Below are 25,511 nucleotides of genomic sequence, written 5' to 3' on the forward strand. Positions count from 1 at the left end.
ATTTTGATGAGGCCTTAATTAGATGCATTAATGCGTCTCTCCGTGCCTGTAGTCATGCTCAAAACTCAAACACCATGATGATTGTTGGGGTTTTTTAACGCCCTAAATTACACATTTTCAAATAACATTACCTCTGAACATCCACTTAAAATTGCATGGGTCCCAAAGAGGTGTTAACGTGTAATTTTCATTAAAGGCGGCTTTGTTAGCTCAGGACCAATCAGATGCTGCTTTTGTTTAGGGTGGAATCAGGCAGCGTCTCGCAGCGCGATGCGTTTAGGTTGTGCTGCTACCCTGTGGAAGAATCTAGAACTATTGTGTACGTGATGGCGGTTTCACTGAAGTGTGTGTTTGTGTTGTGCTCGTGTCCAGAGGAGGACAGCGACGTGAGGTCAGGTCAGCCGGCGCTCAAGTGTTAAACATGCATGAATGTGTCCTGTTTATTGACTCAAGCAGATCAGAGCGATCCCGTGTTGATTTTGTACCTCCTCATCTATTAGCCGGGCTCGACCTTTGAGATAAATGAAGAGCGAGGGAAGCAGACGGATGAGGGGATTAGAAGTGGGCCGCAACAGGGAAGCAGGCCCAGGAAAAAAATGGAGGGACTGCCGGCGGATAGATGAGGTGGGGGAGCATAATGACCGCTGTTTGTTATGGTGTACTGAATCAGGTTCTCTTTGACAAAACAGTCCTTAGCACCTCTGTATTTATAGTGTCACCGGTCAGTCCATCCACAAAGGCAGGCTGATGATATGTGAGCGTGTTAGTGCAGCGAGGTGTCTGGGGCTCTGCTCTGGAATGACCCGCTCATCCGTCAGGCCCACGAGCTGAAGCGGTGCCGGGTTATCGGATCACAGGCTGGACGCTTGTGAACTTAAATCTCTGGAATGTTTGGCGAGCAAAAAGCCTGCATCACCTTTATTTTGCTCTCTAGATCAAAGTTATTCAGGCCGCGGTCAGTGGAAACAACAGAGAAGCTTTTCATGTTGCTGATTTTTATGAATGAGACAGAGTTTGTCTAATGTCGGGGGGCTCTTTGTTTAACCAGAGGATCCAGTTGTGGGATGACATGTTTGGTTTTTCCCAGCAGTTAAACAGGTCGTCTCTGAGAGGGATGGACTCCAGGCATTCCCCTTGTCATCAGTGGTCTGAATGGGGTGTCACACTGACTAGTGTAAATGGTCTTTAAATTGTTCCTGTGTCTCAGACTCTAAAGGCGGTTCCTGCTCTCCCTTTGCTTTCTTGCCTTCAAGCCTAATGCCAGGTGACTAATGAATTCAGAGGAAGCTTAGCTTTGTTTTTGACACATGGAAAAGCAGGTACTCCTGTCGAGGCACAGGGCGGAAGACGACCCTTGAGGACGACCCGGGGTCAGCTTTACAAGTTCCCTGCTAATGGCTAAAGGCTAGAAAACAGGTCTTTGTAGAAGTTCAAAACTAAGTTAAACACGGAGCAGCTGGTTCTCTCAGGGGTCCTGGTGGTCGAGTCGAATACCACAAAACTACTTTTCAGTGTTTTTAGTTGGATTTCAGCTGTTCTGTAAAGATGAAAATACCAAAGAAGTCATCTTAAACGGTAACTAGTGCTGCCACCCTCCTCCCAGCATATGTTAAAAATGCAGCAGAGGAGGGTGGGACATTAATGTCCATTTGAGAGCGTTCCTGTGTGGGTGCTTGTGTTGTGGAATAGTTAGCTGCTTCACTACGACAGGCTCTCCTGGTGTGTCTGCGGGTCTTGGTACATATCCATCGTCGCATTGTTTGTTGCCTTTAACTTCACTGCTGACCCTAAATATCTTGTTAAGCGCTGAATTTAGTGCAGGTATCAGCGGGCTCGTGTGTCATGTTTACTGCCACTGAAGAGGAGTAAATCTCCTTCATGTTCGATGTGTTTCCACTGGCAGTTTTCAGCCTTGCAGCCAGCAGCTGCTGCGAGGCCGCGGTCAGCCGGCGTTCTGCTTTCTACACGCTGTGCAGCAGCTTACAAAGGAAATAGACCTCGCCCGTTCTGTCAGGATTAGGGAGGGGCAAGACAATTCGGCTGAACTGAATTTTCAAATCCAGGCAGACAAATGCTCATTTTGAGCAGAAAAAATCAGTTTTTCCACACTGGAAAAATCACTTCTATTAACGTTATATTGAAAGAATTTGTCTCTGTGTGTAGAAAAACAAACGGCACAGTCGTCTCAATACTGTGTGAACTGCAGTGAAATCTCTGCCTTGCAGCTGCACTAATTACCTCAAGCCTCTGGTTGTGCCATTGTCCCCTCATGTTTAAGAATTTGACTTTGCAAATTGAAGAGAGTTGTTTGAGTTTCCACAGGAAGGTTAGTGCCATTAAAAGTGCAGCGTGAGCAGATGAATGGACTGCAGTGCTCAGCAGCACTGGAAATGTATTGATCCCAGTTTCCTAAAGCCGAGCAGGGATGTATTTGATCCACAGGGCTGGAGACTTTATATTCATGGTGTGTGTGTGTGTGTGTGTGCGCGTGTGTTGCCTCGGGGATGAAGACCATTTTAAGTGCAGCTTATTAGGAGTTAGTCCTGAAACAATCAGTCAGTGAATTGATTAGTTGATTTACATAAACTGTTTCAATAACAAATGAAGCTTTTTGACTCATTTATCAAGAAAAATACCAAATGTTCTCTGATTCCAGCTTCTCAGATGTCAGGATTTGCTGCTTGTCTCTCTTGTGTCATGAGTTGAATATGTTTGACTTTTGGACTGTTGGCCTGACAGAACAAAAAGAAGCCACCGTTGGCTCTGGGAAGTTATCACAGTTTACAAATTGTCTGCTTTTGTGGGCAGACTTTGGTGACATCCCCCCAGTGGCAGCCCAGGACGTCATCAACACCTTAAAGCAAGGCTACCTGGAGAAGAAACGAAAAGGTACAGTAGCATCTAAACACCAACCCTGGGTCATGTAGAGTCCCCTCCGCTGATGATGGCGCTCTTCTCTGTCCAGATCACAGCTTCTTCGGCTCAGAGTGGCAGAAGAGATGGTGCGTCCTCAACAATCTGATCTTCTACTACTTCGGGAGTGACAGAGGTTCGTCTGAGATGCCGGCGAACAGAAACGTCACGGCCTCATGAATCAGATCATCCTGCAACGTGTGCTCCTCTCCACAGATAAGCAGCAGAAGGGCTCCGTTTACATCAGTGACTACAGCGTGCAGCTGGTGACCAACCTGAGAAAAGACTCCAGAAAAAATGCCTGTTTTGAGCTCTTTGCTCCTGGACGGCGCTCCTTCCAGGTTGGTTTTACCACAGCGAGCCTGTGCTAACGAAAAGTAAACATCAGGGAATTCAAACAAAGGAATACAGTTTGATAGATATTATTTTGTAAGCTGTGGAGTATCTTGTAAAAACAGCCTTTTTTTGCCAGCAGAAATATCTAAAATCTAAATTACAGCCCAACAAAACGTCAGCTGATTTGTGCTCACTTACAGGTTTATTTGTCCACCTTGATGGATGTTCATCACAGATCTTTGAAGAAAGAATTTAATGGCTCTCTATCACAGATGTGAAGTAATTAGTCAAAGAGCAGATTAGTCGATCAACACACAGATAAATCAGCAGCTGTTTTGACGGTCGATTAAATATTAAATTGCCATTGTTTGCTGGTTTTTGAAGTGCTCTGTCATTTTTTGGTAGGATAAACAAAGATATTTAAAAAGCTTGGGCTTTTTCTGACACTTTATAGACCAAATAATTAATTGATCAACTGAGAAATAAATCATCAGATGATTGAAATTTTGTTAATTCCGGTTTATTTGTGATCATGTTTAAAAAAATAAATATTGGCCAAATATCATTATGTAACGCTCAGATCTTTGTATTGGCTTCAAAAATCCAGCATCAGTCAGAGTTTGATGTAAAACACTTTGAATGAAACATTAAATGCAGAAGAATTTATGTCTTCATTAAATATTTTAGAGGCAGATTGTTTGAGATATGAGCATTTCGTCACCTTTAGAAGAGGGAAAATTCCTATTCGCTCTTTTTCTCTCAAATTAGAAAGCTGAGAGTTGGTGTGCGCCACAAAGATTAAAAGTCAGGACCTTTATTTCCCGTCTAAAAGCACCTTTAGGTGTGATGATAACTGCAGCGTTATTGCGGCTCTTTCCCACCAGTTCGCTGCCAGCAGTCCTCAGGAGGCCGCAGAGTGGGTGGACCAGATCAAGATCGTGCTTCGAGGTAAGTGAGCGTTTCTGTGTGCACTGCGGGGCGTCTTTTCTTCTGTGGATCAAAGGTTTCAGGATGGAGGGCGTCAGACAAACTGATGTCCGGCTGTATAAATACAATTGACTTAAAAGTGACTTTTTAAAAGCCGCATAGGTCAATTGGAAAATACAGTTAAAGCAGTATAAACCTTCCGAATGTTCAACCAAAGTTTGCTCGTGCTTCCGAGGGGCAGAAAGGTCAGAAGTGAAAGGGAGCCCTTTATCATCTCTGACTCAGAGGAAAACCACGCCATCCATCACAGAGACGAACACGCCCGAGCCTCCTCATTCGACATGTCACCCGCCATGTCATGTAGCTCTAGTTCTCCTCCACCCCCACCCCCACCTCTCCTCTAACCCTCCTACCGAATTCCAACTTACAGGAAATTGATTGGTAGATGTTCTGGTTATCCTCCAGTGACATTGATCTCTGCCTGGCCGCTGGTGGACGGCCGAGGACCTGATACCCTGTGTTTCAGCAGCCAGTCGCCTGCAATGAGATGACTCCTCCATCTGAGCGAACAGAGTCGTGCCTGGTCTACTCTAAAATGGGCTCGGGCCGGCCCACTGATTTGCGGGAAGTAACAGACACTCTGCAGTTTGTCTTACTTCCTTCCAGCCCAGTTTTACTACAAAATGCAGCCTGATCCAGAACATATAGATGATTATTTATGCCTCCAGAATTTAGCTAAGAACACGGCCGGCGTCTGATCATTTTTGTCATTTTGCCTTTATTTGATGTGATGGTAGAGATACAGATAGGAAGAGGTGGAAGATGCAATTACATGGACTGTGTCTTAATCACTTGGCAAGGGAAGGAAGCTTTGTTTCTGTAGCACATTTCAAGCACAGATGCAATTCAGAGTGCTTTATGGAGGCCAAGAAAAGTGTTAGAATAACATTCAAAAGCAACAGAAGCCAGAGTGAATTAAGATGGAGTTAATTTATATTTTCAAACTTAAGTGAAATAAAGTACATAAGATTAAGTAAAATAGAAATACAATAGACCAGAAATACAGTTACAGTGCAGTGATAAGTTGTAAGATGCCGAAAATGCAACAAAGGAAATGGAAGTGCAGCAGACCAATCAATGACGAGGAGGACCAGAGTTTCTCATTTAGATTTGGCTGCAGGGTTGGGGTGCGTTCGAGATCGTCGGCGTGACTCGAGGTTGTACCAGCTGGCTGCTTCCTGAAGATCTCTGGGCCAGGCTGAGTTCATGTTCTCCAGGAAGCAGCAGTATTTTAAAGCACCGGGACCAACAGACAACCCAACAGTCAGATGTTAACGATGAACAGAGGACAGAAGGTGTGAGAGAGAGGCTGGATTCAAAAATACTGCTGAGAAGAGCAATCAGTTAATCCATGATTGAGAGATGATTAGTTCATTTGCTGGTTCTGACTTCTCAGATGTGAGAATTTGCTGCTTTTTTACATAAATGTATATGAACTAAATTTTAGGTTTGAACTCTTATCAAGACGTCAGCTTGGACTCTGGGACAGTTTTTACTGTCTCAGACTCGGTGATTAGTTGCTTGATTAAAGAAATCCTAAAGGCATTAATGGATCATGAAAGGTTTGTTCCTTGCAGGCGGACTTGGCGCCTCCTCTGCCGTCACTGTGCTGTGCGGCACGTGTCCCAGCCTGTTGTGCAGCCCGCTGACATTTCTCTTACTTTACCCTTTAATGCATGTATGTGTCTTTTGTGCCACGCTGTGCTCCATCTTGACGCTAACGCCGCCCGTCACGCTGTCTCCCCGTCCCTCATAGATCTCAGCTCCACCGTCATCCCTGTCGACGACGAAGAGGAGGAGGAAGAGGAGACCTATGATGACATTGAGGGGGTGACCGGCCCTCGGCCCGGCGCTGCCCATGCCCCTCCGAGCAGCGAATGGGGAGGAGTGCAGGAGACGGGGGAGGTCGACGAGGAGGAAGAGGATATCTATGAGGTGCTGCCAGGTATGAGGATGTGGTTACCTCGCATGCAGAGACGCACACACACAGATGAAAAGACAGCAGGCTGCACACACAAACCCTCATGATACTCAGTCAGACAAATAGACAGAGCCGCTCTGCCTCACACACACTGCAGCCCGAGGCGGTTTTTGCAACAAGAAATATTTGCAATGATCTCTCGTGGCTGTGAAGTCTGCTCTGCCAGGTGCCTCCCCATCGCCACAACACCAGACTGATCCCTCACGTTAAATCAAACAACACTAATGAGCCTGTCTGAGCAGAGCAGAGCTGAGCTGAGCTGAGCTGAGCTGAGCTGAGCCGAGCTGGAGCAGGGCAGGAGGGGAAGACTCCTCACGCCGGCCACCCGTCGCCTTCCTCTGGCCTCCTCTGTCGAGAAACACTCGTGTTGTTGAAATCAGCGAGAGCCGTGTAGCTCCGAATGCTCTGTCATAGAACGTCCAATTAGCTAATGTTGCCAGGCAACAAATAGCCCACAATTCAATCCACTAAGCAGAGTTTTGGCTAAAATTGCCTAGCAACAGCAATTTAGTTGAAAGGAAGTAAAAACCGCATCTCTCAGGGCTTAAAATAGTTCTGGAGCTCTTAATGTCACATCTTTAATAGAAATTAGAGTTTGATTGAGAACGTTACGAGACCCCAGAACAGTCCCCGCTGAGGGGGAGACAGTCCCATGTGTCAGGGTGGCTACAGGATCCCGAGAAGGACAAAAGGGGTGATCTGATCTTCTCAGGGCCGTCGTCCATCACTCTTTCTATTAAATAAGATACATCAAGATTCTGTTTCACTCACTGAGTACATTACCTTTGCCAAAATCACTGGTGAGAGGGAAATCACTCTTCAGACTGTCACGCCGGCGTTCAAAGCCATCTGGGAAGAGGTACAGACCCTGACCACAGATGGCATATCGAATGACGGCCTCTTTCGTTCACTTTCTCACCCCTTCGCTTATCAATCACTCTGCACCTCGCTTCGCTCGCTTACATCTTCTGCACAGCGATTAGATGCTGTTAAATTATTAGATTTTTGTGGTTAGCTTCATCGATCAGGATCGCAAAAGACGAGGAAAGAATCTTCCTTTCTTAACAAATAGAAATATCTTGGACAGTCTGTGCAGTGACTGGCTCTACTTCATTTCTCACAGGAACGTTTCAGATGACTTTGCAACAGCTGTCGCTCAAGTTTTAGATTATTTTCCTGAAGTTGCTATGATTAAACGTCTTGAATGTGTTAGGAACTTGAAAACTCGTCAGATACATCCAAACCAGCGGAGAAATGTCGAGCGTCATTTTCTCCAAGATGACGCCGCCTCACTTTCGTCGGAGCAAAAACCCGAACGTGGCTCGGATGCGGGCAGATTGCAGAGCGACGGCGGTATCGGCTCTGCTGCTGATGACTGATTTTATTGAGTGGAAAATTAAATCACTTTGATATAGAAAGCGTTGGCCCGTAGCGGTGGCCTCTCGGCTGAAGGATGCTCCTCTGCACAGCAGGCGGAGTGCTGAACAAACCTTTGCAAACAAAATTAAAATCCCTCTTTATTTTCTCTTTTGGTTTGGGGAACAGTGGAATGATTGGCCACAATCCCTGGATTATAATGATCTCTGTGTTTTTTTTATTGGAAATTTAATTTTGTTGAAATGTGCAACAGTGTGTGTGTGTGTGTGTGTGTGTGTGTGTGTGTGTGTGTGTGTATTGGAGAAAGAAAAAGAACGTGAAAAAGATACTTTTCACATCTAACATGTATGCAGCGCGTGTGTGTGTGTGTGTGTGTGTGTGTGTGTGTGTGTGTGTGTGTGTGTGTGTGTGTGTGTGTGTGTGTGTGTGTGTGTGTGTGCACATTTGAGAAAGAAAAAGACACACATAAGAAACTTTGCTCATCCAAACACAATTATGTGTGGGGGTGTACAGTGTGTGTGTGTGTGTGCGTGCGTGTGTGCGTGCGTGTGTGCGTGCGTGCGTGCGTGTGTGCCTGTGTGTGCGTCGTCCCTCCCGGTCTTCCTGGAAGCACAGGCGCAGGTTGTGCTGGGAGGTGGATAGTGTTGCCGGGTTGTGGCGTTGCTGTCAGCCTGCTGCCGTCGGCGATGGATGTGGGAGACAGAGGGCAGGCGTATCACCGTGTCACCTCTCAGACCACCGGGTGCCACGCCCCACGCTCGATGACACGTCCGCCTCCGCGTGACTTCAACACAGCCTCTTTTTCCTGAACTTTCCTGCCTGCATGTCACATGTGAACAGATTGATCCTCATCGAGGAGGAGTGTGGTTAAAGAGAAATAGACGCCCTGTGTCTCCTCCGTCCACATCAGGGATTGGCTGATGATGCATTTTGTTTATTTATTCTTGCACATTCATCCTGAACATGTGAGACAGACAGAAACCTTCTGATAAATAGTTCTTTCTTGACTCAGGTTATTTCTTATCACTGTTTTGCTGTAGTTTCTTGTTAAATCATGAAATGAAGATGTTTGTGTCCTGATATCTAGTAAGAACAAGTCAAACAGGGATAAACGCTCTGCCACAAACATCATTTTGCTGTGTTTGCTTTGTTTAGAAGAGGATTTTCCAGAGGCCGCGGAGGAAAGGGGCGATAGGAACGACAAACCAGGTCGGGACCTCATTACAGAGCAGATTTCCATCTTAATATTCACAGTGGGAAAAGAACATTGTCCCGTTCTTTTACTCAAACGTGTGCTCTCTGCGTTTCCTCTCAGCGAGCTCGTCAGACTACGCTAACTACTACCAGGGGTTATGGGACTGCCAGGCCGACGAGCCCGACGAGCTGGCCTTCCACCGAGGAGACCTCATCTACATCATCAGCAAGGTCAGCACCATCATCATCATCATCATCGTCATCAGGAATAATCCGAGAAGGTTATTTAAACTTCTCTGTGAGTTCTGCGCTGCCTGGACACTCCCGCTCGGTGGAAACAGGAGATTACCGCTCCGCCATTCATCTCTAATGGGAACCATCCCTGATTGCACCCGTGACTCGTTGACACAATTACAGGAGCAATTACAGTAGTTTAAAATGAGTAAAATGTGATGCAGACGAGCAAAATGTGTAATTATTTAAGGGTTAAACAACATCAGCTCCAGTAATCACTTTGTCCTCATTTACTTTCTGAACACGCTGATATCCCCAACATCTAAATTCCTCCGTTAGCGAGCGCTCGAGTGTCGGTGCAGCAGCGAAGCACCAACAGTGGCATTGTCTTTTTTTCCCAGGCCACTAGGGTGAAGTGCCATTCAGGGCGCTGCGTAATGGTGCTGTTGTTCATTATGGAGCCTCTATCACAGGGGTTAATTGAGTAGGCAGCCATGCGAAGCTCTTCCTTTCTGTTTGACACAAACTGCAGGTGAAGCCATCCTGCATCTCAGCTCTTTTCCCTCAATCTATTTCCTCGTGTTTTATGGCCATCTTGTAGTTACATGCAGAGTATCTACCAGTGAAAAGCCACCCTACTGGAAATCAATGGCTTGTAATTTGGGCACTTTTACTCTGCTGCGTACGGGGACTTGTTCCCAGGCTGTTGCTATTGGTTGGCCTGAAATTGAATCATCATGGTCTGTGTTTAGGCTAAATTATCTGAAGCAGAGAGGGAGGAAGAAATTGCAGTATATTCAGCTTTTTTGTTGGTAATTATGTGGCAGAGATTGAGGAATTATTTCTTGCATCTTTAATCAGCAGTCGGAGCCATTGAATTTTAATTATCTGTGATATTTCGGGTTGTTTTAGTGCGGAAACAGTCATTTTCTCACGTTTAGAAGCCAAGGTTCAGATAGTTAACCAAACAAAACCGAGCCTTTTGTTTCTAAGAGCAGATATGGCACAGGTGAAATATGCCCTTCGCACAAGATGGACTTTTAATTGAGGCTCTCTTGGCACGGTCAGATTAATGAGATGCCAGCCTCTTCTGTCTGTGTGTGCTGGTTGATAGGGGAAAATGTCAAAACAGCCGTGTGCATTTTTCATGGAAGGATGACAAAAGCAGCGCACTCGGGGAAACAAAGGGGACGCGGCTCGGTGCTACGGATCCGCCTCAAACGGCCTCGGCCCTGCCCGCCGGATTGCTTTTCACTGTACGGATCGGGTTTCTGCTTCACTGGAGAACTTAAAAGCAAACTAAGTCCAGGTTGGAAGCAAGACTTGGCTGTAGTATCTCCCAATCTTAATGACACAGATTACTCTTGTTTTGTCAGGCTGTACGCTAAAGTCATAACATGGTGACAGACTACGAGACAGTATTCTAACTATCCTCTAATGGATTTAAAGCGGGGGTCTGCTCGTAAATTATTTAGCGTGATCTCCGGACGCCGGCACGACTCCACCCGTGTCCCATTTTGCGTCCTGAAAGCATCACATTTCCCTCATGAATAGCATTATTTGGATTATAGCTTGTAATCGGCTATTTATTTTAATGAGCCCTTGGGGAGGGCTTCCCCGCGTCTCCCGTGTGTACACGCCGGTCCCCGTCGGCATTCAGCTTTACGGGGGGATTCCTGAGAACCCTGACCTCGATGAGTGAAATACGGGCCCTTGGCTAGAACTCAAGTCTGTCGCTTAACTGGGGACCCAGACACATGAAATGGCCGTAATAAAACCAGGGCCCATAAATTCTCTCAGAGGGTGGGAGGCCTGGTTGTCTGTGCTGTTATGTCAACACTGACCATAATTACAAGGTAATAAGGACACGCTCTAAGTGCTAAATCAATGGTGCTAACAAACTGTTATTTTTAAAGCTGGGATGTGATTGACTGCTGAAGTGCAGAATGGGATAGCCACAGGCGTGGTGTCATATGGCTGTGAACTGAGGAGAACATGCCGATTGTATAAAAGGCCCTCATCCATCATTATTGATCTCTCACTTACTGTAAAGTGGGGGCATTTTTACTGTATTTGTGTGGTTTTTTTTCCCTAGTGTCGCTGTGCATGCGTGTGCGTGCGCGCGTATCCGTGCATCACTGACAAAGTAAATAAATTAGGAACCTCACAACTCATATGAATCCCATTAGTTCAAGAGGATTAATCCTGCAGCGGGGCTCCGCCGCCGGTCTCAGCGATGCCTAACTTGCTTTCCGCTGAGCTCGATGGCGATGCTCAGCGCGCTGATACATGAGGTAGAAACACACCGTGAAATCTGTCTTGTGAGCTTTGCTCTGGCATTTCATTTCTGAGAGCTTGCATTTTTCTAATGCACATTATGGCTTTGCTCTGACATTTTAGTGTGTGATGACAAATACCGGCGAGCTCCGTTCTTTGCAGCATCACACCCGCAGATTTTTTTAACCGTGTTAAATTGTTGAGATGTTTCATGCACATTTCCGCTGCATGCGAGGAGGTGTTTGTCTAAGGATTTACAGTGTGTTCATAGGGCATCAGATTAGTTTACCGCAGTGGCTGAAGCTATAGTTTCACTGCTCTCTGATGGGTGTAACGCCTGTGTATGTCCCGCTCTGAGCCATAAGGCTGTCCTGCATTCTTGCCCTCTAATGCATCTTATGTATCCAGAATCAAAAGACATGGGCTCTACAGGTCAGCTGTCACATTCCTGTATTCCCACGGGCACTCATGGAGAACGGCGGGATGGAGTGGGAAGAGATTTATGGCACAAACCCATCCAGGGTCCTTAAAACTCTGGCAGGCGCCGCTGCCACCTCTTCCTCTTTCTCTCCATTGCCCGCTCACCTCTCCTCCTCTACCCGCCGTCCAACCAAAACCCAGATAGAGGGAGACGTTCCAGCCAATCCGGCGCGTCTCCCAAAGCAGAGCGTCACATCGCTGGGCCTGAGCGTTCAGCAGCAGCTGCCGTCAGAGACAATGAGAACATGGACACCACTGACACCTTGTGGCGGATTCAGGCTCGGCCTCGACAGGTCGGGTTGTTAAATGACAACTTACACAAACACCAGAAGCTTTACAGCCTTATAGATTTCCACGCTGTCCTTTACAGTCTGCAGTACAAACACGAGTTGTGAAATTAGAAATCGCAACGAGAAATTCTAAAACTGGTTTTGTGTTAAAACGGCCGCTCGCGTTCTCGCCAGGCTACCTGCGTCTTTCTTTAGGGTCATAACAGGCGTCTCCTCTGTTTGACAAGCCGGTTTGGCCCGCTGCCCACAGGTCACACCGACTGAATGCAGCCCAAGAAAAGCGAAAGTGGGCAAACAATCAGATGGGAAAAGTCAAGCTAGAGAGACAAAGAGAGTGGATCCCTTTATTCTTTTGTGTGAACCCTGTCCCCCCTCTCCTTTCTCCTTTTCTCTGTCACACACCCATTTAAAGACCCCTAGCTGCTATTGTGGCCATAGACACCAAGACGCTATAGACAGGCAAGACATCCTATTTACCACCCAAAGCAGCAGGGGGTGAGTCTGGGGTTTGGGGTCATGCAGGAGGCAGCGGTCATCCCCCGGTCAACTACAGTAGGTCATTATTCAGCCCAAGCCAATAGCCCAGAACCGCGTCCGAGCAGCCCACCCCCAATCCATTCTGCTTAATTATTATAAATGAGGGGCGGCGTAAACAGCCATCATTACAGACACTCAGTGGCATACACAAATCCGCTTTAAATTGCTATTAAGTTAAGGAGCTATCTGTAATCCCAGGCGTGTATTAGAAAGGAGCGAGTAGGTTTTCTTTTTATTAAATCTTATCGTCCCTGAGATATTTTCAAACGTTCTCATGCTCTGTCATGTTTCCAATTTGAAGCCAATTCACTGATTTAATTAAAAGCCCACTTGGAAAAAATGGACACTAAGTAGCCATTTCGATCTCTGGTTGTGCGAAATTATCATCCATATTTCTGCACAGATTTCGGCAAGATTTCCTCCCCAAAATGCGCACTTTTCCCCTCAGTTCGAGCCGTTATTAGGTTGTTTGTGAGCAGCGAGGAGAGCTCGCTAACCTGATAACGGGTTACAGATGTGTCTGGCGGAGGTGTCCATGTTTCTTTGTTAGAGTGACCGGTGATGGAGGAACTGCAGAGAGCCGCAGCGAATCTGAGGAGTCTATGTAGGAGGAAAGGCGAAGAAATGCAGGAAAAAAAACCGAGAGGATGCAAGCAGAGAGGCTGCTTCAGGAGAGATGGAAAGAGAGGAATAGGAGGGAGGGGGTCGGAGATGAGGAAGGAGGGAGGGAGGGTGATTGTAACACCCAGGCGGTGGGTTCAGCGGCAGGGCAATGAGAGACTTCCTGCGCTCCATCACGCCCAAGGCCTGCCTCAGTCAGCTGGTGGCCGAGGAAAGATGCCTCATGTGTCAGGCTTATTAGCACTCCCCCTAGTTTGTATGCATTTGGGATTGTGTGCGAGTGTGTGTGTTTCATCTGGGAGTGTGTGTGTGTGTGTGCACGTGTGTGAGAACAAGATGAGAAAGGAAAGAGGACCTGCAGTCAGGATCTCCACAGAATTTCACATTTCCCCCCCAGAAAAAACCCTCTTTTTCTCAAACAGGGACATTAACGCTGCGTTTTGTTTGGGTGCGCGATGGTGGCGCGACACTTGCCTCACCCGTTGTCTTTCACCGCATCCAGCCACCCCCGACTCACCTTCTCCCCACTTCAGGCTCGGGTAGCTGTCAATCCGTCCTGCGGTCGGGAGCGTGAGCGATGGGCCTATCAGAATGCCACCATTAGCCAGCCCCCTGAGTGGTAAATAAACGATCGCGCCGGTACACTGCAGGTGTTGTCATGGCAACCCACTCCCAGTACCAGCCCCTCCCACGCCCGTTCCCCGCTCCCCGTCGGCGGAGGAGTCACCGGGAGGTCAGCGAGTCAACGCACCGCGGCCGCCACGACACGGCGCTGTTCGGCCCCCCCTTCCTCCCTCGCACAGCCGACCTGATCTGCATCCAGGTTGCAGCTAACGCAGCCTCTCGCACGACGCAGCCAATCCGATTCATCGTGTTAACGAGGTAAAAAACAGACATTTCCCCTGATTTTTCCCTCCCCAGAGCATCTTCCATTTCAGGTGAATACCAAACAACTTGTCCGGCCGTTCCCGGTGCCACAACAAGCCCAAATGAGCCCACGCGTCGCCCCAGACGCGGCGTTTAAGACGCAGTCACAGGAAAACAAATCAAGCACAAAGACAAAAGAGAGGAAACAAACAGACGGAGGAGGACATTGAGGAGTTAGCTTAGTTTTTGTCATTTGGATAATTTACTCTCCACGCTCTTGGAATGTCCCTATTACAGCAGGTGTACTCTGGATGAACCCGTTTCAAGTATGAGGAAGATGGACTCTGCACGCCTGACAGACTCCCACCGCCATTGGCGCCCACTCTGTGATGTAGCAGTTGTATTAAAATGGCGGCGCTGATAATCCAAAAGACCTTTCTCAGGGAGAATTTGAGACCGACTGCACAGATGGGCCGCGGAGATAAATAAAACTCTCTGTCACTACGGTTGGTGGAATAGTGCTGCGACGCCCCCAAGGGAGAGAAAAACTGTTTCTCTCCCTCTCCGCGATGCCTCCCCCCCCCCGTCCGTCTGTCTCCCCTCTCTTCCTCCTTGGTTCACGTTATCACAAACAGGAACCAGAGCCAGCTTTCCGCAACCGGGCTTTTTCAACCCCCCCCCCAATGTTATGAGCCCGGACGCTCGCTGAATTGTCAGCCTGAGCCAAACATGCTGGAACATCCCAGTCTGAGTGGGTTCAGGGGACGCGTCAGGCCCGGGTGGACAGCCTGCGTACCTGTCTGTGCAGCGAGGACGCTCGAGTCTGGTGTTTGATCACGTTCGTCCCCGCTGTCCAAACGGCGCTCATCAGCTGCAGGCCTCATTCCTCTGGCTCCTCAGAGGTGTCAGGCCCGGCTGACGGCCCCAACCTTTGACAAACGCGTCCATCGCATCAGAGAGTGTGTGTATTTTTGCACTGAGAGCCTGTAAGAGCAAGACGTCTGATTCTGAGCTGAGAGGCGAGTCGTCAGGGGAACACACACTGGGCTTAAATGAATCTGCGTCTCAGCGTGTAGCCGAGCGTCTCCTCAGAGCGGCCATCTTTAACCTGCTGCACAACAGAGGAGACACGAGCTCCGGCCGGTGACGCCTCCGCCGGCCTTTAACGCCCCTCTGCTCTCTGGCCTGTTTTTGATCCGCTGCAGATCGAGTTAGACGCCAGCTGCTGCGATCAGGTGATCACATGGTTGTTAATGTGACTCCAGCTCCTGAGGCGCTTAAAGCCCTCCAGCAAATATAAGAATCAGTCTGGTCTGATTTGAGTCTTTAGATCCAGAAAAACTTGTTTTTGGGCCCTGTTGGTAGAATATTATCATTTCCAGTGAATTTATTGATTATCTAACCGATGAATTGGCGTTATTGGAGTGTAAACATTTTATCTGTCGTGGATTTGACTGTGATGATTAAATGCAGCTGATTGGGCCCACCTTGAAGCCTCTGTTTGAACGTTTCTTTTTCAGGCTGAAGCGACTGCAGCTCAGTGCGTCTAAATGAGATTTTCAACGGCTTCTTGCAGGATGCACATTTTCCTCCTGTTGAGCTCCCGTTATTTTTTTTAATTCAGTCGAAAAACAGCTTTTATTGTGTTTGTGAGCTACGTAAACAGAAGGCAGGAGGAAATGTTTTTTTTATGAGAAATGCCTTAATTTAATTTTTATTTATGAATTTAATCAGTGAAAACTTTTCATAATGAAGCGTAATACTTGATGGTTTTTATGCTCCTATTATTTCGTCTATAAAATGCTGAATATTGTTGAAAATGCTCACCAGAAGATCCAAAAGGAAGCTGCTGATGTTCTCTCTTCCAGCTGTCAGGAAGCCCCTGAAGGCCTCCCCGCTGTCGCGTGAAGGTTTTATGAACTTCACTGAGGTCTGATTTCTGAGTTTCATCAGTGACCCACGTTTAACATCACGCTTCCTGTGTGTGCTCGTGTTTCCGTGCTCACAGAGCAGACGTGAAGGCTGGACAGCAGCAGGCTGCTGTTAACAAAGCTGTTTCCTTTCAGACGCTCGCCGTCTCGATCGTCTTGTTTACCGTTTTCTCTCATTTCTGAGTGAAAACCCTGGAGGCTCCTGCAGCCCCGCGTCCATTACAGTATCGCGCTGTACTGTTTGGCAGGCGGGTGCAGTCTCTCCTGGATTTCCTTTGCTTAGGCAGAGTTCATACAGTCCAACCTTTTTAACCTCCTCACTTCAGCCGCCGCCGTGAGGCATCAGGGCCTCGTGTTAACTGCTCTTCAAATCATGTCCAAATGTTAATAACAGGAGACAAACGGGACGCTCAGATCGAATTAAAATGTAAACTGGTGCTTCATCCTGCTCCCTGTACTCGTCCTCGGACCTCTCGGAGACTCACGCTTGTTTATTTGTTCATTTTGGGGCCAGGAGTACAACATTCACGGCTGGTGGGTCGGCGAGCTGAACGGCGCCGTGGGCATCGTCCCCAAGGACTTCCTGCACCCTGCCTACATCCTCTGAGCTCCAACAGGTACCGAGGCACTCTCTTATCATCAGCATTATGGACCATTACAGTGGCCTAATACACAGAAACGGTCCCCCTGGTACTCATCCAGATTGCCATTGAGGTATTTTCAGTCGTTGACCTGCCGTTTATGGCATCTGCTGGTTGGAAGAAGTACTGCATAAAGCAGTCTGAACAGCTCAGCGGGCAACGGGTGACAATAAATATGTGCAACAAAAGCATGATTACAGCGTCGGTTGTCCTATTTAAGAAAATGATTCCCTAATACTGTTAGATAGGCCCAGCTTAAAATGAACGCTGAATTATTAATGCGTGTTTCTCTGATAGCGTGTTCTTTTTCTTCCACAGCGCCGCCGCCGCCGACACGTCCAGCCATGAATTCCACAGACGGCCTGTCAGATAACCCTCTGCTGATTATTCTGTAAATTATATCATGTAAATCTGCCGCAGCAGTACTTCCCCTGTACACCATAAACTACGCCGAGGCCCTCCCAACAATATTGATATGTACACCAGAGCTGAATCAATTAGCCGATTCATCAGTTAATTGGAAGAAAATTTCCATTAAATAATAATTGAAGAGAAGCTTCTAAAATCTGAGGATTTGCTGCTTTTGTTTTATATCTTTATGAATTTAATGTTTTTTTCCTCATATAAAAAAGTAATCAGCAGCCTTCACTGAATTCTGATCGGCATTTCTCACTTTTTTAAATTTTTCATAGACTAAACAATTGATGAATCTCAAGAATAAGTGATCAATAATGTGAACTGTTGGTTGTAGCACTGGTGCAAATGAATTCATTATTGTCCAAACATTTATCAGGTCACTGGTTCAAATGAGAAATGTGCAGATTTATTTTCTCTTTTCATGCCTGATTTTCATTAAAAAAAAACACATAATATGAACAGTATGTCAAATATTTTATACTTCAGAGTACAGCAGAGAAATCCTACATTAGTACCAGCCTGTACTGCATGTTCTAATTCAGTAGTTTCGTTTTCAGCCACTAGGCGGCGGGATTGCTCCAATGTGTAAAACCATGCTAAAGACGAGTGTGCGGCATCAGTGTGGCAGCACAGAAATAAACAGTCAACGCAGTGAAGAAGAAAAACTATTTATTTGAAATAAAATTAGATTTATTTGTGTTCACATGGACACTCAGGTCGTTATCATCGCCTTGTGGACCCATGTTATCAAGTAGAGGCCTCTGCCTGTGAACATTATTTAAAAAAATAAGAATAAACAAACTTTTTAAAAGCAAAAAAAAAAATCATTTACAGTGTAGGAAGAAAGCAAAACCCGGCGCTCTAAAATCCACCTGCCTGATCCAGGTCTGAGGGACCAGAAACTCTGGGTCCCTTTTATAAAACACAAGCAGCTGAAAACAACGTCACGCTCAAACTGCAGCCGCTCACACAAGTTTCAGACTAGACGGAGTTAAGGCCCGCGCTCACCTGAACCACGAAATAAATAACCTGGAGAAGAAAAGCAGATGCGACACCCAGACTGACGACGGTGAAGCTTAGTGTTTAGAAAACATGGCGTCGCCGTCGGTTTCCTCTGCAGGGAGTTTTAATCACTAACAAACAAAAAGTACAGGAATAATTGCACAAAATGATCGAGATCACGAGCCTGAACAGGCGTCTGCTGCTCCGATGTGAACGAGTCACTGCTTCTGCGGTGGCCACGCTTCACATTCTTCTAACATTCGTTAAATGGCATCAGGTTATTCGTGTTGTCGGTTCTGTCCCCTCACACCGCTCAGAGCCCTGCGCATGTTAGCATGTTAGCTTAGCCTCAATCCAAACATTACTGAAGTGTTAAAGCTGATCTCTGGTGCACTGTTCGATCTGTGGACACAGCAGGACGTCCTGAGTCAGCGACTCTGATCAGCGTTTAACTGATCAGGATTCAGTGGGACACTCGGTGACTTTTATGAGTTTCACACTGTCCAGTGACTTTAAGGGTCTTTTCTTTTCCAAATCTGTCTTAAAACGATACTCACATGCCTGCATGTGCACTGGTCCCTGTGATGGTCCCTCCTGTCCACACCGGTCCTGCAGAGACCCTTTCCTGGAGTGATTTCAGTGTACGTGGTGGAGGATAAAACCCACCGTCGTGAAAGTTTAACTAGAGGTAATGTGACGAGTCAGTAGTCTGAGAGTGGGACAAGTGGAAATCTACCAAAATGAGTCTTTTTGACACCAGGAGGGAAACTCTTCAGTCGGTGTGGACAATCGCAGCAGCACACACAAACATATGAGTAAACAGAGATTTTAAAAATGTGATTTTATACTTCAATTCAAACATATATTTCTGTCATAATTTGTGTCTAAAATGTTTCATCGCTGAAATCTCCTGCCGAAATTTCAGAGCAATCACAAAATCTTCATTTTATCCGTCCACACAACCATCAAACCTACAGCTCTCTACAGACTGAAAACTCAGCCCTCAGACGCAGGCTGGCTTTAGTGAGCTTCAGCGCCCCCTGCTGTCCCCTGACAGCCAATCACTGTCCACAGCAGAGGAGCCGGCTAGAGGTGAGAAACAGCGCCGGTGTTTCATGTACCTGAGTGTAAATGAATGTGCACGAGGTTTAAACTGCTGCGTGTGTCCTGTGTCCTGTGGGACTCCTATGTCTCTGTCCTGGGACAGACCAGATGATCCATTGAGACGTAATGAGCAGACATTGTTCCTTCTCCACGCATGTTTGACTGCAGCTCCCATGATCCATTGTTCTGGCACAGCAACCTCACGTGGTTGACTAATGCGCCTCCACCTCGTGAGTGTCCTCTGAGGCGTCCACAGACAGCGAGGACAGGGTGTCCTGCTCTGTGCATTTCCTGTCAGCTAACCCGGGCGAGCAGCTGGTCTCTAAGACGCTGAAGTCGCTGTTTTCAGTCAAATCTGCAGTTACAGAAGAGATGAGGTCCAGAGATTTACTCAACTTCTCGTCCTCCTGGGTGGAGACGTCCTCGTCCTCCACGGAGCATCCGTTCGTGTGCAGGTCCAGAATGTTTCTACTGGAGGCCTCTACGTCCGTCCACAGAGTGACGTCCTCAGGAGACGTCTTCATGTAGCCGTTGTTGGCATGGATCGAGTCCTCGTTCTCGTCTTCGTCGCTGACCTTGACGATGCTCCCGTTGGACGAAGGCAGCGAGTGGCTGTCCTCGTCGCTCTCGTCCCTGGTCCCAAACAAGGCCACTTCCTGTTCCGCTCGCTCACCGCCGCCGCTCTCCACCGGTGAGACGCTGTGCACGTTGTGAGTCTCTCCCTGGATTTCAAGGTGCGTCTCCTCTTGGCTCGATGCTTCGCCGTCTGGCTCTTTTTGCCCGTCTGAGTTCTTCGCCTCCTCCGGGCAGCTGACGTCTGAAATGTGACCCTCAGCACCACCAACGTGCTCGAGACCATTAACCTCAGAGATGACCTGATTTTCTGACACCTGCTTCTCAGAGCAGACGTCTCCCAGAGCGTCCTCCTGAGGTCCGCCGTCGCTGTCCTTAAAATCACATTTTTCTGTCTCACAGCTGTCTTCTGTTTCCGCCTCCTCAGAACTTTCCTGTCGATCGTCCTCCTCTGTGTCTGGATGAGGAACAGCCTTTTCTGCATCGAGCGTCACCTCCTCCACCCCACAGTTCACCTCACAGCCGGCCCCCATGGGCGAGTGCACCTCCACCGGCGTCTGTATCTGACAGCTCCTCTGCTGCGTCTGCGCTGCCAGCCCGGGACTCTCAGGGTCGTCCTGGCCGTCGCCCAGAAAAAAGCTCGCCTCCGCCGGGCCGCGGTCTTCAACGACGGCCTCCAGGTGGTTGTTCCTCTGGAGGACTCTTACTGAGGATGTCTCCTTGTGCTGTGACTCAGCCGTGACCTCATCGCAGAGCTGCAGAACACCTTCTAGAGGGTCAGAGTCCGGACAGGACACAAGCTCCGGGCTGAAGGTCTCCTTGGTCTGGATGGAAGGTTGATGAGGAGCTGGGCTGCAGAGCGGAAAGAGAAAATAATTACAGGTTTGTCAGAACAGGAACTCAAACGGTAACAAATCGACAAAAGCCACTGTACCAGCACCTCTACATCCTAATAATTAACATGTCATGTCTAGTTTGTTTAATCTCTACAAACAGGAAGTTGTTTTGGTCGGGCAGGTGGTCCTGAATATATCATTCAGACCAGCATTTAACACTATTTTATACATTAACAGTGTGTCTAACTGGTCGTTGTGCTGAACCCTTTAGTGTCACTGTGATGGCCGTGTGGCAGAGACTGCAGGAGTAACCTTAGATGCTTATTTCCACATCACTGGGTCTTAATCAATAGTTCGTACCTCTCCATGGACTCATATGAAACGGTCAAGCTCGGCTCCTTGATGGAGTCGTCCTCCTGAGCCTGAGCGAAGCCCCAGTTGGACGAGGCGTAGGTGAGGATGGCGTCTGTCACGGAGTAGGGGGTGTGGCCCTGCACGCAGTCCTGGATGTGGCCGACCGGCAGCTGGGTCTGCAGGAAGAGGTGGAGCTGGCTGTCGGACAGGCACACGGTCATGTGCACCACCCTGCCAGGACGGAGGTACACACAGTATCTGTTATCGAAGTAGTTTGCAGAGAAAATTCTATTTTTGCTGCAGATTAAAAGAAGAATCAGAGCTGACTTGTCCAAGAAGGCCTGCAGGCCTCTCCTTCTCCCCTCCAGGAAGTCCTCATTGCTGAAGGAGAAGAAGGACTTTCCAGGAAGGTCTGGAACGGGCCTGGAAGGATGAACAACAAGCAGCAGGCATTATCAATAGATATGTTCTGATAGCACTGAACACAACACGGACACACTGTCACCAGCCGACAGCGCAACACCGTCCCTCATCTGAGGTCGTGTTTGAGCCACCTGATGAATTTTAGCTCCACCAGCCCCTGACGGAGATGTGTGGCTCTTCAGCTGCTAAATGCTCTACCACGTTCGCCAGCTAGCTGCTAACGGCGTCTGTCTGCTCCACCCTTCACTTACACCAAGCCAGCGTTCTTCTGAAGCTTCTTCTTGAGCCACGCAAACTCGCTGTAGCGCCGCCGCACGCAGGACGTCTTGGCTGTGAAGGCTTTGCTGTTTGTCTGGGAATGAAAAGAAATGTACGTGTTACGGTCAATAACGGCAGATTATACAGAAAGTATGAGGAAATGTAGAACATTTTCTATCCTTCTTATTGTCAACAGTAATAATGATCCCGCTAACAAGAATCGTCTGTGTATCCAAAGCGTAAACGTGTATGAAAATAGTCGCCAACAAACGCACCGTTTCCTCCTGTTTGAGTAAAGTCGGAACGCTTCATTTCCTCATAGCTAACCTGTGCATGTGTGGGACTGAGCTCTGAGCTGGAGCGACTCGCTCTGCTGCTGAGCTCATGGCAGAACTGATGCACTGTCACATGGCAGACGCAGTCCACTGGTGTTTGCACTGTAAGCTGCCTTCTGACAGACCGTAATCAATTACAAGCACTGCTGGCTGAGTTCATGTCATTAGAGGATGAAAGTCCTCAGAGGCAGCGTTTCTCCACCATAGAAAAACACTTTCAGCTCACTGGACACCGTTCAGACGATCAGTCGATTATTCAGCAGGAAGTAAAGACGCAAATATTTTGAATACTTGTGGCTCTTCCTGTTTCAGCCAATGGCAGCCTGAGCACAGACGGCGTTGTATTACAGCTTAATAGTGAACTAAAGTGTGTTTCTGAAACCAGTATGGGGTTAATAATGATTCATATCTGCTCAGCGCTGCCTGGTTTAACTATCTGATCGGAGTTGGGTGTCATGAGCTGCTCCTCTCTTAGCGTGAAGGTCCATGAAGGCGGCAGAGGAGGAAGCTCCGGGTGCAGAAACAAAGAGGGGAGTTAAACAACGGCCATCTGCGTTTACTGCTCACACTGTAGTGATATAAAGCTGCTCTAAGGGCTATTGACGGGAAGGTTTGCGGTTTCTGAGCAGTGAGACGTCTTTCTGTCGAAGGTGTTTGTGGAGCCGAGGAGTCTGAAACTTGTCCTGATTCTAACAGTGTTTACATTCGCCGGCTCACATCTACCAATGAGAAACAACGGCGCATCGACGGCAAACAAAATGACGTCAGATCATGTGAGGTCACATGTCAGTCAGTCAGTGTCATGAGTCGACGCCCACACAGCGCAGCCGTCCAGGCTGCTGACTCAGCATTCCTCGACACGGGACGCTGCCCAGACAACAGCGTCATCCGTCCGCTGTCCAAAGAGTCCGATTAGGTGGAGCTCAACCTGAAAAAGGCTGTCTGAGGGTCTGGGTGTGATATCAGAAGCTCCAGGCTGTTAATCATATCCACTTCAAAGAGTTTTGGTTGCACGAGACAGAAAACTGGAAGTCTGTAGATCAGTGACCAAAACCTGGACACTGGTCATTCTTATCTGGTGAGAAACTCTTATCATCTCAACTCATCATCCAGGTGAAGCATCTTTATTTGTGTGGCACTTCAACCACAGAGGCCGCTAAAGGATTTCACTCATCACAGCATCTTTCATCTGTTCAACACAGTCCACGTTTCACACCAGAGGTCACCCATTGCACTGATGTCGAGTGAGCAGATGTGTTGTGATGTAAGCATGAATACTCACGTGGAGGAATATTTTGTAATCCACGTATGAATTCCACGAGCCTTCGTTCTGAATGCGGGGATCTTGGACTCGCACTGCGACAAACTCCTGAGAGACAGAAAGAGACGCACAGTTTCATAAGCTTCAACGCAGAAAGTAAAAATGTGGTGTTTGTGTGTTTTTCTGTGTCCCCTGTTAAGCAACAGACTGAGATCTGGACAGATTATGGCGCAGACACGCCATCTCTGAGAGAGAAGTTCCTCTAATGCTTCTGAACCATCAGTGAGGTTCTGTTCTTTGACTTTTTTTACGAGGAAGTTTAAAACGAGGATTATTTTTAGCTTTCGCCATCAAGAGAGCTCACGCTAGACACGGACAGAGCCATTTAATGTGGACAAAGACAGCAGGAGGTTACTTACATCCTCTTGATTGCTGATCATCCTGCCGAGTGCTGCACTGCAAAGACGGGAGAAATCAATGAGGAGACGGTTCAGTGAGCGGGATCAAAAGCTCAAACTGTTTCCTTCTGGAGTGTCGTCATGAGCCGATGACTCATCGTCCACAGGAGAAACCCAGTCAGCAAAAATCATCTGAGTCACTCTCGCAGGCTTTTCTCTTCACCGCTCAGCTGGAAAAGACTCTTCAGCGCTTTAACCAGCAGTCACCTCTGCTGGACTCACGGCAGCTTGTTGAGGATTTTTACTGATTGGTAAAATCCTGCATTAGCAGCCAGTAATCCAGCAGTTAGACCGAGCCGACGTCCCTCACCCATCACACGCCTGATGAAACAGACCAGTAATCAGGAGTGGCATGACACCTACCAGTTAGGATTCACACATGCCAGTAAGGGCTGCAACTACCAAGTATTTCAGTTATTGGCGGTTTTCGTCTAAGATGATGTCCACAAATTGCTTTTTTGCATGACTTCAGCCCTAAAAATGTACTTTCATTGATATAAAAAGACAAAAGCAGCAAATCCTCACATTACAGAGCCTAGATGAAGAAGATATTTGGTATTTAACCTTCAGAAATGTCTAGTCCCTAATTTACGGTTAATAGAGGAATCGTCTCAGCAGTGATGCCATTGAAACTGCAGACACACTAACTTCCATCGCTTCCTTCCACTACTAGCCACGGTTTTTAGTAACTTGTACCAGTTATTTCTCCTTAAAACAACGTATTCTCACCTTGGTGGGTGTTTTCTGATTTAGTGGTTGAATCCTGAATCTTTCTGAAGTCCTGAACTAACGTTAACCGTCAGAAACGTCACTCAGTTAGCGGCGATTTGTGGACGATGTAAGTCTCCTGATACTGCGTGCAGAAACTCAAAGTTTAACTACATAAAGTGACGAGACAGAGCAAACTGAGCGACATCAAGACCTCCAACGTATCTTCAGGTCGTGTAAATACTAAAGACTTTCTAACAGGCAATTAGTTATCTTCCCTGAATGATCACACTTAAACAACCTAGTCCAGGGAACATAAGCTAAAGGCTAATCCCGGCCGGCAGCTAACGCACTTACTTTCATGAGGTAAATGTCGGTGACTGTGGTTGTTTCCAGCCGGCTGCTGCCGATGTTCGTCTGTTTGTCGACGTTTCTGTTGTAATTGAGCATAAAATCCTGGAAGACAGAGGCTTGTTTATCCGAACACCTCCTATCTCCATTTCGCAAGTCACAAGCATCGTCTCTACGTCACGCCCGGACGAACGTGCTTCCGGGATTGCGTGCGCAGGCGGAAGTGAGGGGGCGTGGCACTTTGTTCAAATCACAATGGAAAAAGGGTTTGATTTATTTACTTTTTTTAATTCGCGTAACAAGTATTATTCCCTATAGCAGTTCATATACATTCAAATGAATAAAAACTAAAACAGAGTTTAAAAAAAGGATAAATATTAGTCCAACTGTGAGTCAGTGGAAGGTGTTTGCTCAGGTGATGAAGGCTGAAATATGGCTGAATCCTTCTGGATATTTACAGTAAGTGTAATTTTAAAAAGGCTAAGGAGATGGAGAAAAAAAAAACCCTGAAACAAAAAATATAGTTCATTAGAGAACCCTTTGTGCATTATAATCAATTTATTCATCCATTAATGAACCCCAAATCAACAAAGGGTTGAGTCCCTGAATTACACCTTAACCGAAAAATTAAGGATTGTTTAAAGTTCAAATATCAGTGTGATACTATTTTGTAAATTCTCCTTAATTAAAAACTCCTTTAGCCATCCAGAATACCCCATAATATATTACTATCCATTTATTTAGTCCAAATCCTGAATATATATA

The 25,511-nt window shown here is 47.2% G+C and overlaps 2 protein-coding genes across 5 annotated transcripts in view; one reads left to right on the top strand and one right to left on the bottom strand.

Annotated features, from left to right (window-relative positions):
* Nucleotides 1–17,520, top strand: part of skap1 (src kinase associated phosphoprotein 1) — a 30,356-nt gene extending 12,836 nt beyond the window's left edge. The window contains exons 5-13 of the mRNA XM_070990767.1: nt 2,809–2,889; nt 2,966–3,049; nt 3,130–3,254; nt 4,134–4,197; nt 5,993–6,181; nt 8,750–8,803; nt 8,910–9,019; nt 16,540–16,642; nt 16,985–17,520. Coding sequence (XP_070846868.1) covers nt 2,809–2,889; nt 2,966–3,049; nt 3,130–3,254; nt 4,134–4,197; nt 5,993–6,181; nt 8,750–8,803; nt 8,910–9,019; nt 16,540–16,632 — 800 coding nt within the window. The 3' untranslated portion in view covers nt 16,633–16,642; nt 16,985–17,520. The remainder of the gene's footprint in view (nt 1–2,808; nt 2,890–2,965; nt 3,050–3,129; nt 3,255–4,133; nt 4,198–5,992; nt 6,182–8,749; nt 8,804–8,909; nt 9,020–16,539; nt 16,643–16,984) is intronic.
* Nucleotides 17,521–17,728: 208 nt separating this feature from the next.
* On the bottom strand, nt 17,729–24,935 carry snx11 (sorting nexin 11). 4 transcript variants are annotated; one of them, XM_070989883.1, is made up of 7 exons: nt 24,753–24,935; nt 23,649–23,685; nt 23,251–23,337; nt 21,627–21,727; nt 21,280–21,375; nt 20,959–21,183; nt 17,729–20,614 (listed from the first exon to the last, which is right to left on the bottom strand). In XM_070989883.1, exons 2-7 carry the CDS (start codon nt 23,667–23,669, stop codon nt 19,402–19,404), a joined length of 1,743 nt encoding a protein of 580 aa, XP_070845984.1. In that variant the 5' UTR covers nt 23,670–23,685; nt 24,753–24,935; the 3' UTR covers nt 17,729–19,401. The 4 variants fall into 4 exon arrangements, with proteins under 4 accessions (XP_070845984.1, XP_070845985.1, XP_070845987.1 ...); XM_070989884.1 differs by having other exon boundaries at nt 23,649–24,008; XM_070989886.1 differs by having other exon boundaries at nt 23,649–23,680; nt 24,753–24,894.
* Nucleotides 24,936–25,511: the final 576 nt, after the last annotated feature.

Source organism: Chaetodon trifascialis, chromosome 21 (assembly GCF_039877785.1).
Source record: "Chaetodon trifascialis isolate fChaTrf1 chromosome 21, fChaTrf1.hap1, whole genome shotgun sequence".
Lineage (NCBI taxonomy): Eukaryota > Metazoa > Chordata > Actinopteri > Chaetodontiformes > Chaetodontidae > Chaetodon > Chaetodon trifascialis.

What these genes read in the sequence shown, in the direction of transcription:
- snx11 (XM_070989883.1), bottom strand. Translation starts at nt 23,669, where the DNA reads ATGATCAGCAATCAAGAGGAT. An exon ending in TGATCAGCAATCAAGAGGAT is followed by an intron (nt 23,338 to 23,648) that starts GTAAGTAACCTC and finishes TCTGTCTCTCAG; the next exon opens with GAGTTTGTCGCAGTGCGAGT. An exon ending in TCATATGAGTCCATGGAGAG is followed by an intron (nt 20,615 to 20,958) that starts GTACGAACTATT and finishes TCCGCTCTGCAG; the next exon opens with CCCAGCTCCTCATCAACCTT.